Genomic DNA, 14,596 nt, shown 5'->3' on the forward strand with positions numbered 1-14,596 from the left:
TCTCATTTATTTTTATAGTGATTACATAATATTTTGGATATTTTGAGTTAAATCATTAAAGTTTTGCCTGTTTCATTTTACTTTTTTAACGTGGCTTCTAGAAACTTTTACATTACACACTTGTGGCTTGCATTTGTGGTTCACATTATATTTCTAATGGTCAGCGGTGGTCTAGACATTATGTGTAAATTAAGTATTATAATCCCAGTGTCATCAGAGGTGTGACAGAGGGAATCTAGCGTCCATAGGGACCCAGAGAAGGCCTAGGTGTGCCCGATGCCTAAGTCTGCCCGATGCCAAGAAGACTTCCAAGAAAACGTGATGCTTTATGTAGCCACGAAGGATGAATATTAGGCAAAAGGAAAAGGGTGATACAAGCAAGGGGGTCAGCATGTGCAAAGGCCCTGGGGCAAGAGAGCCCATGTTACCTCTACAAAGCTCACTAGAGTGTCTGGTGTGGTGTGGGGACTGGGAGAAATGCAAGTGGGCAGGGGCCACAGTCCAAGCCAAGAAAGAACTTGAAAGCCGGGTTAGGAAGACTGACCCTTATCTTAGGAGAAACGAGGAGCCATTGAAGAGCTGGAGTGTGGCATAGGCAGGTTTATGGAGGGACCAGTGGGGAGCTCTCAGAGGCTGTGCCGTGGTGCAGGCAACGGATAATAAGCCTGGTCTGGGCAGAGGGAGGTGCTGGGCTGCAGGGATGGAGAGAAGGAGGTGGATTCAAGGGAGAGAAAGGAAGAACAGACAGGGCTTGGAGAGCAGTGGCCCCAGTGCCACGTCCCCCTCCTCCTAGCTTGGCCAGCCACCCTCAGGATGTTGGGATCCTGGGCAACTCCAGCTCCATCACCTAGTTTACTGTGTGACTTTGGCGACATCACTGACCCATCTGAGTCTCAATTTCTTTTGTTTCTCTAAGAATGTGGAGCAAGATAAGCCCCCAAAGCCCCTTCTTTGTGCCTAGCCATGTTGGAGCTGGGTGTGGAAGAACGGAGGAGAGAGCCTTCCTAGTCTCTGGAAGTCCCCAGAGTGAGGAATCCCCCTGGTGAGCGACAGCAAATGCTGGGCGAGAAGGGCAGCTCCATCTGTGGTGAGTGGTTCCAATCCTGACTGCTGTGTGAGCCTGGACAAGTCACTTCACTGCTCTGAGCCTCTGTTTACTGGTCTGGGCAATGGAGATGAGAGCTCCTTGTGAGGCGTCAATGAAACGACGTGCCCAGCTGATGCTGGCACCCAGCAAGCGCAACATACTTGGGGTTACTGTTACTGAGGAAGTACCTGGGACCCGCTGTCACCCACCCACCCACTCACCCCAGGGAACGAAACCTTAAGGTCCTGAACTGCTTAAGTGGGGGATTAAGGCAGGACTAGAAGAAGGAAGGGGAAGGGAGATCCAAATCAGGAGGTAGACCCTCAAACCCCAGCACCACCTTCCTTCTCCACTCAAATTCAGTAAAGATTTGCTGACCACCTGCTCTGTGCTGGGCCCTGAACAGCTGCTTCTTATTGACTATAACAGAAATCCCAAGGCCAAGAGTTAGTCTTCCTATTTTGCAGATGAGGAAACTAAAGCACAAGGAGGCTCCCACTGCTGCCCATCTCCAGCAAGCTCCTACTCACACGTTCCTGCCCTGGGAAGCTGCTCCTGCCCCCTTGGCTGGGTTAGGGAGTTCCTTGATGCTCCCACGGCACCCTTCGGGGCTCAGCTGAGCCTTCCCTGACTCCCCAGGCAAGGAGCAGGTGCTCAGGAAATGTTTGCTGAATGAAGGAATGTATTTGTGGAAGGCAGGGTTGGAAAGAGCTACAGCATTATTATCTGGTCTGATTCCCTCAGTTTACTGATTAGTATTTTAAAGGCAAGGCCAGGATTAGAATTTGTGTCTTCTGACTCCTGCTCAGAGCCGGTCTTGAAGACTGAGGAGGAGTTCTCCAGGTGGACAAAGGGGAGGAAAGGCACTCAGGGCAGAGGACAGGGTATGAGCAAAGGCACAGTATGGGGAGGGCAAACAGGGGGGTATGTTTAAGGAAGGGTAACAGGGAATCAAGGTCCAAGTCTCCAAGGGCATCAGGCACTCTGCTAACGGGTTGATGATAGGGAGCTATCAAGGGTTGTAAGCAGATCATGGTTGGAGCTCTTACGTAGGACTCTACCAGGCCTAAAGGTGCCTCCATTAGTCACCCCTGTCCCAAGATTCAGTTAGAAGGGACAAAGTATGCTCCCACAAGATTTCATGAAAGCATTCATGTGAATCTGACATTTCTTAACTTGCACTCTAGTTTAGAATCGGCTGGGCCCCGGGCCCTAAATGGGGACATGACCACCCAGGAGCTCCCGTGGTGCCTTATGTAGCTGAGTCGACCACACCTTCCCCTTCCCCAGCCAGCCCTAAGTCGTAGAGCAGACGCTCAGGTTGCGTGACCCTCCGACGTTCCATGATGCCCTGCAAGCGCCTGGTGCGTATCCTTCTGCGCCTCCCGGACCGGATCGGGACGGTCAGTGCCACACGCACGCACGCTTGTGTCTGCTCCTCTCCTGAAGTTCAGGCTGCAGCTGCCTCCCACCCCCAGCCTCGGCCCCAGCCCCGGGGGCCACCAGGAGCTCGCTGAAGCCCCCTCTTCCACCTGACAGCGCATCAGGTATTCTAACGCCACGATCTTATCCTCAGCCCAGGCCAGCCTGGCGGTTCAAGGACCTTCAGGCTGGGGGCTTTGGCCGCTTTCGCCGGGGCGCGCCGGCCTCGCCCCCCACCCCACGCTCCGCGGCCATCCCCCTGCCCCCTGCTCAGTCCTGCTGTCCCAGCGGGGAGGCAGCCGGATAGACAGACAGACTGATACCAGGCCCCCAGCTGAGAGCTCTGGCTCAGCGATTGCACGGCGCGGGGCCGGGGAGCCAAGCCAGAAGAAGGTCGGGAGGGGGACGCACGGGCTGTCTGCGCGTCCTGGGGGCAGATCTCTGTCCCTCTATAGGCCTCAGTTTCTCTGTCTGTAAAGAGGTCGAAGGGTGGGCTACCTGGGATGAGCTGACGTGGAAAGACACGGGCATACTCAGCGCCCAGGTTCTAAGTACAGGGGTCCTCGACCCTCCCTGGTTCCACCTGCCCCCCACATTCCCTGTTGCCTGCCCGCGTCCTTCCACTCCACCCCCCACTCCATCCGCCCTCAGATTCTTTCCAGATGTGCGCAGCAGGAGGGGCCGGGGCTGGGACCAGCCTCTGGCGGGAGAAAACAGGCCCCTGCGTGGTGGGAATCGCGGGGGGTCGCGCCCCCGAGGGAGAGCTCTCCGGCTGCGCCCTCCGTGTAGGGCTCCGACTGATGGGGCGAGATGCGCGGCCCCGCCGGGCCAGCTGCTGGAGCCGTCGCACCAGGCGGGAAGTCCGAGACCGCTGCCCAGCTCGGCCCCGGCCCTCGGCCCACCCGGCCGCCCGAGCCCGGTACCTGCTGCGCCCCCGCGCCGCGCCGCGCCCCGCCGGCCGACCGCGCTCTCCCGAGTCTCGGCTGCGCTCCGCTAGCGCGGACTCCTTCCATTCAAGTCCAGCCGTGCGCTCGGCGACGCAAGTTTTGTTGTGGGTTTTCTCCTCCCCGCCTCTCCCCCGCCCCCCACCCCACCCGCCCCGCGCGCATCTGCTGGACGCCGGCCTCCCCCGGACACAGGCGTAGGGTCCCCGCAGGCGGGGGCAGGGGAGGGCCCGCCTCTCCCCGCGTTGGACTGGGCCGAGCCCCACTTCCCGGGGAGGCAGTGCCGCCGCACGGACCCCTCACCCGCTCTCCGCCCTGGCGGGGCCGCCGTACCCCCGCCCGGGACCCCCCCCCCCCCCGCTCCAGGAGACGGGGAAGGCGGGGTGTCTAGCCCGCAACACTTCCTAGTTCCCAGCCTTCCCAAGTGGAACTGGACCCCCTCTAGGCCCCAGCACCTGAAAGGAGGGCCGAGAGAGGGCCCCTTCCACCAAGTGCCTCTTAGCTCTTCCTTCCTCACGACAGAGGATTCTGCAACCGCTCCAGGCGCGAGTACCTTTCCATTCACTCTCCCACCCAGGGGTCCTGGGCCGTGGCTAACGGGGCCTCCAGCCAAGACGCTGCTGGGCCCCTTCCCGGAAAGTTCCCCCCACACGTCCACCTCGGCCCTTGGCCCACAGCCTGCTGAGCCTTGAGGGACGATAAATTGCGCTGGGAGTAGGGTGCATGCGGATCCCAGTCGCAGGAAGACTAGGGGGGTGAGCCGTGAGCCCTCACGGCACCATACTGCTCCCAGGAACTGAAAACGTTTCCAAGTCAAGGAGCATTAACTACTAGCTGAAGCAACACCGTTTGGTGCCAGGGTCTTTGGTGGTAGAATGCGGTCAGGCTGGGTTTAGGTGGTACTTGGCACCTCCACGGCCTAACAAGACTCTCCCCCATACCTGCTCTGGCCTGTGGACAGAGCACCCCCAGCTACCTTACCTGGCTGCCCTCCCGCTGAGAGGGAAAAGGATAAGTGACTGAAACTTGGGACTACTCGCTCAACTTAAATTGCCAGGGCCCTGAATGAATGAACAGCTGGTGTAAAGGCTCCAGACCTTTCACTGTTTCTGCTACCGGATCCTGATTGTACCACATGCATTACTCTCCAATCTTCACAACCCTGTAAGAGAAGAACTGCTGTTGCCTCCGTTCACAGGTAAGGAGACAGCCTCAGAAAGGATAAGTGACTGGGTAAAATGGCCAAGTGTACTCCTCCCCACAGTCCAAGTTCTTTCCATGATGGAGACAGGCACGTAACTTGAGCAGCCAAGTGCCGAGCCTGGATTTGAACCCTGGACTGTTTCCATTACATCAGTAACTCAAGAACTCAAGAAGGGGAAAGGGAAATATTTTGCCTTCTTTGGCCTCAGATTCCAGCTTAAATTTATGAGTTGGTATGATTCACAGGATTTGGACAGGAGCCAACACAGAGATGCATCTCATGTCTTCTCCTCAATTCTCCTTGAGCCTAGATTCAAGTAGAGCTAGAAGAGCACGATTCTACTGGTTTGAATACCCATGAACTAAAGACAACCTTCTAGAAGGACAATGAGAACCAGCACATACTGAGTGCCTACTAAGTGCCTACAACGTTAAATCCTTGAAGATCTTAATCATCCCAGCCCTGTGGGGAAGGTATTCTCCAGCCACAGGGCACACCACTTCCCCCTGCCGGCCCCACCCCCTCCCCTCAGAGAAATAGGCTCTTCTGTGGAATGCCCAGCCAGGGCCCACACATGCTCTGTGGCTGCCCAGGGCTGTAGGCACAAGCTAAATTCACCTGGCTGAAGTCTTATATGCAGAAATCACTTTGAGTGTCTCTGGTGGGAAATGGAGACAATCCTGGTGCTCTCGAAGCAGATCCTCTAACTTTCACGTGGGCTGTCAAGACAGAGCAGAGTTTGAAATTTAGGTTTCCTGAATCTGCTTTGCTGCTTTGATGCCTTCATACCGCCCCTCAGTTTCAGCTCCTGTCTCGTATTACTGTAGTGCATGGTGTCAAGTACAGGCTTTCGACTTAGGTTTGGGTTCAAATCCCAGCCCGGTTCAAATGAAGATAAATATTACCTACACCTCACAGAATGTCTAAATTAAATGAGAAGGTGGAAGTACAGGACTCTGCACAGCACCTGGCACATGGTCAGTGCTCAATAAATGGCAGCTGTATTACTACAAAACTATCACCGAGATCTGACTGAACAGCCACGGAACGTTATTAAAGCAGAAATGACAAGTGACAAGAATTAAACAGAAACCTTTGCATTGCCCCGGCTAAGTGCCTTCTACTTCAAAACAGTACGAAACAAGAAAACTCAAAAGAGGGTAGGAGTAAAGACATATACACGGACGGAAAGAACTAGGAGTGAGGGACAGGAAGGCTCTCAAAGGGGGGGTCTGATGAGGAAAAATCGGGGATAAGGGACAAGATAAGGGGAGATAAGGTGGTGTTATACTTCATCATCATAGAAGAAAATAACTCCTCTTACTCAAGACCTCAAGACCTTTCCTTATTAAGTAGCAGAGTCCCAAATACTGAGCTGTGGCAGCAGCTTAATTTTCTGGACATTTAGAAATCAAATTGCATGCTGGTGTTCTGTGTATATGGAGTCCATCTGAAGGATCTTGATAAATGAGATCAAAGAACAAGCAGGGCATGGTGAAAAAACCACAGGCTAAGTCAGGTACAGAAAAAGTCTTCTGGGCTCCTATAACATCCCATACAAACTCTTTATTATTGGACTTTTCTCGCTGAATATTATATTTCTCATCTCTTTCCCCCTGGATTATAAACCCTCCAGGGTAAGAACCCCATCTCATGTTCTGTAAGGTCCCTTTCTAGCCCCAAAATACCATCATTGTAGTAGGCAGAATGAACCCCCAAAGATGTCCAAACCCTAATCCCTAGAGCCTGTGAATAGTTACATTATATGACAAAAGAGATTTTGCAGATGTAATTAAGGTTATGGACCTTAAAATAGGGAGATCATCCCGGATGAACCAGGTGGTTCTAACCTAATCACATGAGCTCTTAAAAACAGAGAACTTTCTCTGGCTGGAGGTATGAGATGAGGCAGAAGGGGAGGTCAGAGAGATCTGAAATGTGAGGACTTGACTAGCTTTAAAGATGCAGGAAATACAGGCAGCCTCTAGAAGCTGAGAACTACCCCTGGCTGCCAGCAAGGATACGGGGACTTCAGTCCCACAGCCGCATGCGACTGAATTCTGCCAACATCCTGAACGAGCATGGAAGCAGACTCTCTCCCAGAACCTCCAGGTAAGAAGTTAAGCCACTAAGTTGGTGGTAATTTGTCACAGTAGCAATAAAAAAAACTAACACAAACACAACTAGAACTGGTTCATTGTACAGCAGCATTCTCCTACACATCGTTTCACTTAATCTTCCCAAGCATGATGGGATTATTGCCCCCTTATTTTAGGAAATTGATGCTCAGGGAGGATAAGTAACTTGCTCAGGTGACCAGCTAATGAGTATGTACTTGAGCCAGGATTCGAACTCAGGCCTTCTGGTTCCAACTCCAGTGAGAGGTGTCTCCTACGCTGCAGCTACCATTTGGTGGCTTTCAGATTCTACTACCTCAAGCTAAATAAAAAACAAACTAAAACAAAAGAACAAACAAACAAAAATTCAGGCTGCTTTTACAGTGTGAAAACTTAAAAGCTTCTGAATACTCATTTCTTTCTGTTTCTTCTGAAGGTATCTAGTAAGTCAGGGAACCCGTCAGGGTATCAACAAGTAAATATAAAAAGATATCGAAGTCTTCTTTCTGACACACAGAAGAAAAAAGATTTTGGTAAATGGGATAAAGAGAAATCCTCAAGAGTGGCTGTCAATAAAATATTTCCTCCCATTCAGATGCTCCTTCGGCCACTGTTGAGGTACATCTTCCGCAATGAAATGCCCTGCTTTGCCGATTCGTTTAGGATCTTCTCTGTGGTTGGAGCGTTCAGTCCTCTCATGACCAATTTTTACTGTCAGGAAATTCAACTGATTTTCAGTCTGAAATTTTCCTTTCTATATTTCTCCTCATTACTTCTAATAACTAAGCAAAATAATCCCCTCCCCCTTTGGTCTTTGCACCTCTCAAATATTTGTAAACCGTTATCACCCCCTGCCCTTGGGTATCATTTTGCCAAGGGGAAGGCTCCTTTCAGCCTGCCTAAGTCAGCCGTTCTCTTATGCTGCTCTGCCTTCCTGTCCAAAATTCGTGTCCATATATTCTAAATGAGGTGTTTAATCTTGAACCGAGTGTTCTGTACACTACAGAAGGTGCCATGTTCTAAAAAGTGAATTACACAATAATTTGCAAAGACCTACCACTGTTTGGTAGTTGATTAGAAAACTGTAGCACTTACTGCTTCTCTGCCTGCAGCTTAAATAAACAGCAGACTACAATTTTACATAAAAGTTTCCCCCAATTTTACATAAAAGTTTATGGCCACAACAAATTCAGGAACTAAAAGGTCAAGCATTTACTAGATGTTGCTGAAAACAGCACTGTTTAAAAAGCATTTAAATGATTATTAATAGAACAGATAGACTAAGTGGACATTACTTTTTGCAATAAGTTTTGGATATGTTACATTAAAAAAATATTTCTCCAAGAAGTCTGGCTAAAGTTTCCGCACCAGATTAAACTTCCTGCCAAATGGAATCAAACACCACATTTCTTAAGGGCCAGAAATCTGGCCCAACAGTCTCTGTTCTTACCAAGAACTAAAGAGCTGTTTGTTTGCAGCAGTCTCCAGATAGATATTAATACTGGACCTTTCCAGTAGATTTTGTAACTCTCTATTGAGAAAAACTCTAAAATTTGGCCAGACATGGCTGTGGTTCCTGATAGCACATAAATCTTTCAGAGCCCTCATTAGCTGTTTAGTAGTATACCCAAAGTTCCTAATTCACATCAGTGTGGTCTCCAAACAAACTCAATCCCACAGAGTAAGTTACCCAGAGGTACAATCTGGCTGATTACCCTTTTTTCCCCCAGTCAATAAAATCAAGCAACTTCTTTGTGTTCAAAAAGCAACCATGCCATGGACAGCTAGAACTGTAATCTTTGGATGAAATGCAAACCTTCTGAAAGTCTACATAATCCTATATTCACTCAGTTACAGAGACTATTAAATTTTAATGAATCTTGAGAAAAATGCAAGATGACAGTCAACGAGGAATGCAAATTGTCCCCAATCCTGAAGTTAGCTGATTATCTGAACTCAAGGATTACAAAATGTTTCAATGAATAAATTCCTTCATGTTAAAAAAAATTTCTCAAATAACATTAGGCACCATCTATTGAGTACGTGACATTTTACAGCTACAATTGCTAATCCTCACAACCAGCAAGGTAGGCATGATTATTCTCTTTTTACAGAGTGAGAAACAGGCTCAGAGTCATTATCAGCTCAAGGAAGGTCCCCATGTTTAAGTGCCAGAGCTAGGACCAAAACCCTCATCTGATAGGCCCCAAGTTTTCCCACTATACCAGGCTGCTCTAAATGTATTATTTTCTCAAACTGCTAAAGTTTCAGAAGATAAAGCGGTTACTTACAGGATTTAACTTCATGTTTCTTTTTTCTACGGTGACACAGATGAAGAAAACAGAAGGGGTTCATGTTTATATGTAACTGAACTTTTACAAGGTATATTACAATTTTAAAAGAACTTTAATGGATTGTTGTCTACTCCTCACTTGTCTGAGAAACCTTTGCTGATGCTTACTTTGGTAGACATGGTATTAATACTAGAGACAGAGGTGAATAACAGTTTCTGCACTCAAGGTGTTCACAGTCTAATGAGACTATTTTTAAAAATATGAACAGTGGTCCCCCTTGTGCAGAGGAAGAAACTAAAGTCTGACGAAGCTTAAAGCCTTGTCCTAACTTAGCTTCCAGGAGGCAGACAGGACCTGATCTGAGATTCTTCTGAACCCACCTCAGTGACTCCTCCATCATCTCCACACTCAACTTCCTAATCATGTGCTCCATTACTGTTCTTCTAAACATGCAACAAGGATTACAGAAGCCTGAGATTTTTAATTCATCTGGACAAGTACAGCAAGAAGACTAATGATTTTAATGTACCCGGAACCAACTAGGCCACTTTGTTTTTTATAAACATGTAATAAAACTACAAATAAAGTGACTTTTCTGATTACTTCAGGCTGCTTCAATCTTAAGTTGAAAGACTATTCTGAGAAGCTGCAAATATTTTCAAAGAAATAGCAAGATAGCACTTCCCTGCTGGTGCAGTGGTTAAGAATCTGCCTGCCAATGCAGGGGACACAGGTTCGAGCCCTGGTCCAGGAAGCTCCCACATGCCGCAGAGCAACTAAGCCCGTGTGCCACAACTACTGAGCCTGCTCTCTAGAGCCCGCGTGCCACAACTACTGAGCCCACGTGCCACAACTACTGAAGCCCGCGCGCCTAGAGCCCGTGCTCTGCAACAAGAGAAGCCACCGCAATGAGAAGCCCACGCACTGCAACGAAGGGTAGCCCCGGCTCACCGCAACTAGAGAAAGCCTGCATGCAGCAACGAAGACCCAACGCAACCAAAAATAAATAAATAAAATTGATTCTTTTAATAGCAAGATAAGTCTGGCCAAAGAGGAATTTTTAATGTTCTCTTTCAACATCGGGGCAACAGAAAGTCATGGTCATAGAGAATGCATTGCTATGATGAGGTTCCTATCTTCAGAAAAGCCCCCTGTGAATATGAAATTGTTATTCAGCTTATCTCATTCATTCACTTTATGACAGTGAGCCAAGACTTTGCACCGGGGGTATCAAAATGGATGCATGAAATGCAGTCCCTGCCCTTAAGGGGCTCTCTGTTCAGTGGGAGACAGAAACACATTACTACAAAGGAATGATTACGTAGTGTTTGTTTTTTTGTTTTGTTGTGTGTGTGTGTGTGTGTGTGTGTGTGTGTGTGGCAAAGAGGGACAACTTCCTGAAAGCTAAGGCATGAAAGGGATGAAAAGGAAGTTGCCAAGTGGATAAGGTGGCAGGAGGCGGGGAGAGAATGGTGAGGGTGGGCACAGAGAACAGCATGTGCAAGATGACCTAATCTAGAACTAAAAGTATTAGCTAATGTGCTTGCTCTGTACTAATCACTTGGAAACTGAACATATTACTACCAAATGGAACTTTTCTGTTCCTGTTTTTTGTAGCTCTTTATGAAACCAATTCCAATCCAGCACTGAAAGTGATTTTGTAGTCATCACCAATGACTTCCATGTTGCCAAATTTACTCCAGTAGACACTTTTCAGACATCATCCTAACTGACCTCACAAGCAGCATAGGATACAGTTGACCACTGCCACTTTTAGGCTGTATCCTTTCTCAGGAAAATTTCCTCCACCTCTTTAGTCCTTCGTCCTCATACCCCTTGCCAGATCCTCCTCTTCTACCTGATCTCTAACAGCTGGGGTTCCACAAGGCGTACTCTAATCCCCCTTCTTCCCTCCCCAGGTAACACCATCCATTCCTGTGGCTTTAAATACCACCCATATGCTCATGACTTCCAAAAGTGCATCTGTAAGCTGACCCCACCTCTGAGCTCCAGTCTTGTAAATGCAGCTGCCTCCTTGATATCTCCACCTGGAAATCTTTTCAGGCATCTCAAAGTTAACAAGTTCAAAAGTGGAGCTTATTATTTCAACCACTCTCCCTAAAACCTGCTGTCCCCTCCTCATTCCAGTCATGACCCACCATTCACCTGGCCAGTCACTGGAAGCCATTCTTGCCCCTATATCCAGTCACCAAGTTCTGTCAGCTCTACCTCTGCTTAATTTCCACATCTAAGTCCACCACTGACACCCTAGTCCAGGACACCATCTTCTAGCACCTTCCATCCTCCATCCCTGTACTCCCAGTACGTTCTCCACACAGAAGCTACAGTGACAGTTTAAATTATTTCATTCCCCTGCCTACAGCCCTTCTGTGATGGTCATCAGTTCCTTCAGAAATAATCCAACTCCATTTTCTTCTTCTGATACATGGTAAGATTGTGAAGTTAGGTGAGGCATGTGACTTTCTTTGGACAATGAAATGGGAGCAGTGCTCCAGACAGAAGTGCTCCATTAGCCTGGGTTCTAGACTTAGGATATGAAGGTGAAGTGGATATGCAGCATGAGTGAGAAAGAAACACATGTAAAGCTACACCTTCAACAGCTCCCAAATGCACTAAGAATGAAATACAAATGCCTTACTGAAACGAACAGATTCCAATATAACTGGCTCCTGTGTATCTATCCAGCCTCATCTTGGGCCTGTCCTTCTGGGCCATTATATTCCACTCACACTGGCCCTCTTGCAATTTCTAGAACAAGCCAGGTGTCTTTTCCCCTTTCCTGCATGGTTCTTTGCATGGTTCATTCCTCAACCTATAGATCTCAGCTTATATATTACCTCCTCAGAGATGTCTCCCTTAACCACTGTATCATAGTGAGTCAAAGCCACTATTACTCTCCATGACAGCACTCTGACCATCTCCTGCACGGCACATCAGTCTGTAATAATTATTCATCTCTTTGATTTGACTGAGGAGCTCACTGCTGTGTCCAGTGCTTAGCATTACCCTCAATATGGTACCCAATATATGATAGGCACTCAAGAAGTATTTGTTCAGTGAATGAACAAATGAGAAAAGACTCAAAAAGTGGGACATTAAAAAAAAAAAAAACACACTACAGACATCTTATCACATATCACAGAGGCAAAAGGTGGGGAGAGGAAGGGAACTCACATTTCCAGTAAGGGAACCAAGAATGACTACAATGTACACCTAACACTAATGCAGGTACTTTACATACGTTACCTCTCTAGATTCTCAATAATCCTAGGAGGTCAATATTAAAATCTCCACTTTCCAGATCAGGCAACTGAGGCTCAACCTGTGCAAGCAGCAAAACCAGTGACGGTATCAGTTTTAACCCAGACTGTTAACCTCTTCCTCCGAACCACGATGCCTCCCTACAAATTAAACTGCTACTGTATTCTTATCATTAAGTACTTTTCTATTATACATATAAATTGTATTTATATGTGGATACATCCCTACCCCAAGAACAAGTTTTTGTTTTTCTTTTTTTCTTTGTTTTTGTTTTTTTCAGGTTCATCCTAAAGCCTAAAACAAACATCTCCTGCTATCTGGGACAAGCGAAGGCAGAAAAGTGCAGCAAATCCAAAGCACAAATAAATCAGACATTTTGTTGGAACTTTTTTCTTGAAGTCTTTTTTCTTCTCAGAGTAAAAAGCCTCTATGATTAGGAAGTCTGTGCTCTGAACTGATTTTATGGGACTTGAGATCAGCTTATACTGCCTTAATTTACCATCTTGTCCCATCCCCAAATGCTGTTCTGCTGGTCACGGAACATGCAAAGCTAAATGGCCTAGGGGGATCGTATCCACAGTCCTGATTTGATTAGTAGAGGCTCCAAACATCTAAACAAGCAAAATGAAACCACCTGGCTTTTTACTTCTGACCACCTTTGGGTGAAGTAAACGTGTTCACAGCAGAAAGGTGGGACCTGGATAACTCCCGAACAGTTCTACTGGGCTCTGAGTAGACTCACAGGATTATCAGAACAGAAGGGACCTTAAAGACCATCTTAAATGCCCTCTTTTAACAGGTTAGCAAACAGGCTAGCAAACAGTTAGCAAACAAGCTAGCAGACAGTTACTTATTTGCCTAAGAAAAACAAGACTCCTGGCTCCTAGTCAAGTGCTCTTTCCACCACAACACAGCACCTCCCTGATCAAGAGCTAGTGATTGATTATGCCCAAGTAACCAGTAGATGGTAGTCTAGATAACACAGATCGTAAATCCCCAATGTTTCTCTTACTCTCCATCATTTAGAAAACCCTGAACAAAAAGAACACACACAATAAAAACAAAGGAGATGAGGAAGAGCTATTTTAATTTTCTATTAAACATTCTTCCAAAAACATTACTCTACCCCATAACTTACCGAGTTATTAGAAATAACATTAGCATTAGAAAAACTAGGAAGGTAAAAGTAGGGAAAACACATCACATGCCAAAGTCTGGTATGAAATTTACCTTTAAAAAAAAAGGAATAAAAAGCAATATTCCTTTAAATTGAATTAAAAAAAAAAGTAAATTAAATGTGGCTTGTTAAACTAAACATATGAAAAGGGAAAATTATAACAAAGGAAGGAGAGTTTTACAAATTAAATTAATACGAGATTATAATTTGAAAACTGTGCATCTCAAAGCAAACTTTATTTGTTCAATTATTTTTAACAACAGTGTTTATGATTCTAATACACTGATTTTTTTCCAGGAAGGAAACTCACTTAAAAATATTTTTGTTTTAAAAAATAGGCCTGTGTTCAGCTATATATTTTTTCTCCCAAGCTTTGATCATATTTCTTTGATTTGGGAAGAAAATACTGTTTTGATGGCATGAAATGCAAAACTGTGAAGATTTTTTTTAAAAAAATCCCAGTACAGAATTTTAAAAATTATCAATGGAAAACAGATTAAGGTCATTAAGTGCACAACATTAATTACTGGCCAGCTACTGGTATTCTGTTTCTTCCCTAGTTCTCCCAAGGAAAACTGAATTAAATTGAATCTTCAGCAGAATAATCCTCAAATATACTTTATAAGCAAAATGAGAGCTTTCGTTTACATAGTTTTTGGATTTTGCTATTCCTAATTTTATTCTAAAACTCAATTTTACCCCAAACCATAATTACCATATTAACTTTGTAATGCACAGTTGTATGCAATTCAGCAAAGCAGTAGTACATCATCAGGTTCTAGTCACCCAGAGCTTAGGAAAAACAGGATTGGTCACACCCATTTAAAAACAAATACGCTATTTGCCAATGTGTAGTTTCAATCTAAGTTCTGACAATGAAATATATGGACATATATCTATATATCTCATCTTGATTTTCAAAGGTAGGCAAAGAGAGTTCTTCAGAGCTTAGCTTTGCCTGGCTGAAGCTGAAGATTTTGTAACTTCATAGCCAGACCCATGTTGCCAGTGATTTTCAATTTACCTTGAAAGAAGGCCTGTGAGGAAGAAGAAAGAAAATTTATCATTT

At 46.3% G+C, this 14,596-nt stretch overlaps 1 protein-coding gene across 1 annotated transcript in view; it reads right to left on the reverse strand.

Annotated features, from left to right (window-relative positions):
* Nucleotides 1-9,514: 9,514 nt before the first annotated feature.
* SCP2 (sterol carrier protein 2) overlaps nucleotides 9,515-14,596 on the reverse strand; it is a 168,084-nt gene continuing 163,002 nt past the window's right edge. Inside the window, exon 16 of the mRNA XM_082863512.1 lies at nucleotides 9,515-14,564. Coding sequence (XP_082719638.1) covers nucleotides 14,469-14,564 — 96 coding nt within the window. The 3' untranslated portion in view covers nucleotides 9,515-14,468. The remainder of the gene's footprint in view (nucleotides 14,565-14,596) is intronic.

Source organism: Leucopleurus acutus (assembly GCF_964270905.1).
Source record: "Leucopleurus acutus genome assembly, chromosome: 2".
NCBI lineage: Eukaryota > Metazoa > Chordata > Mammalia > Artiodactyla > Delphinidae > Leucopleurus > Leucopleurus acutus.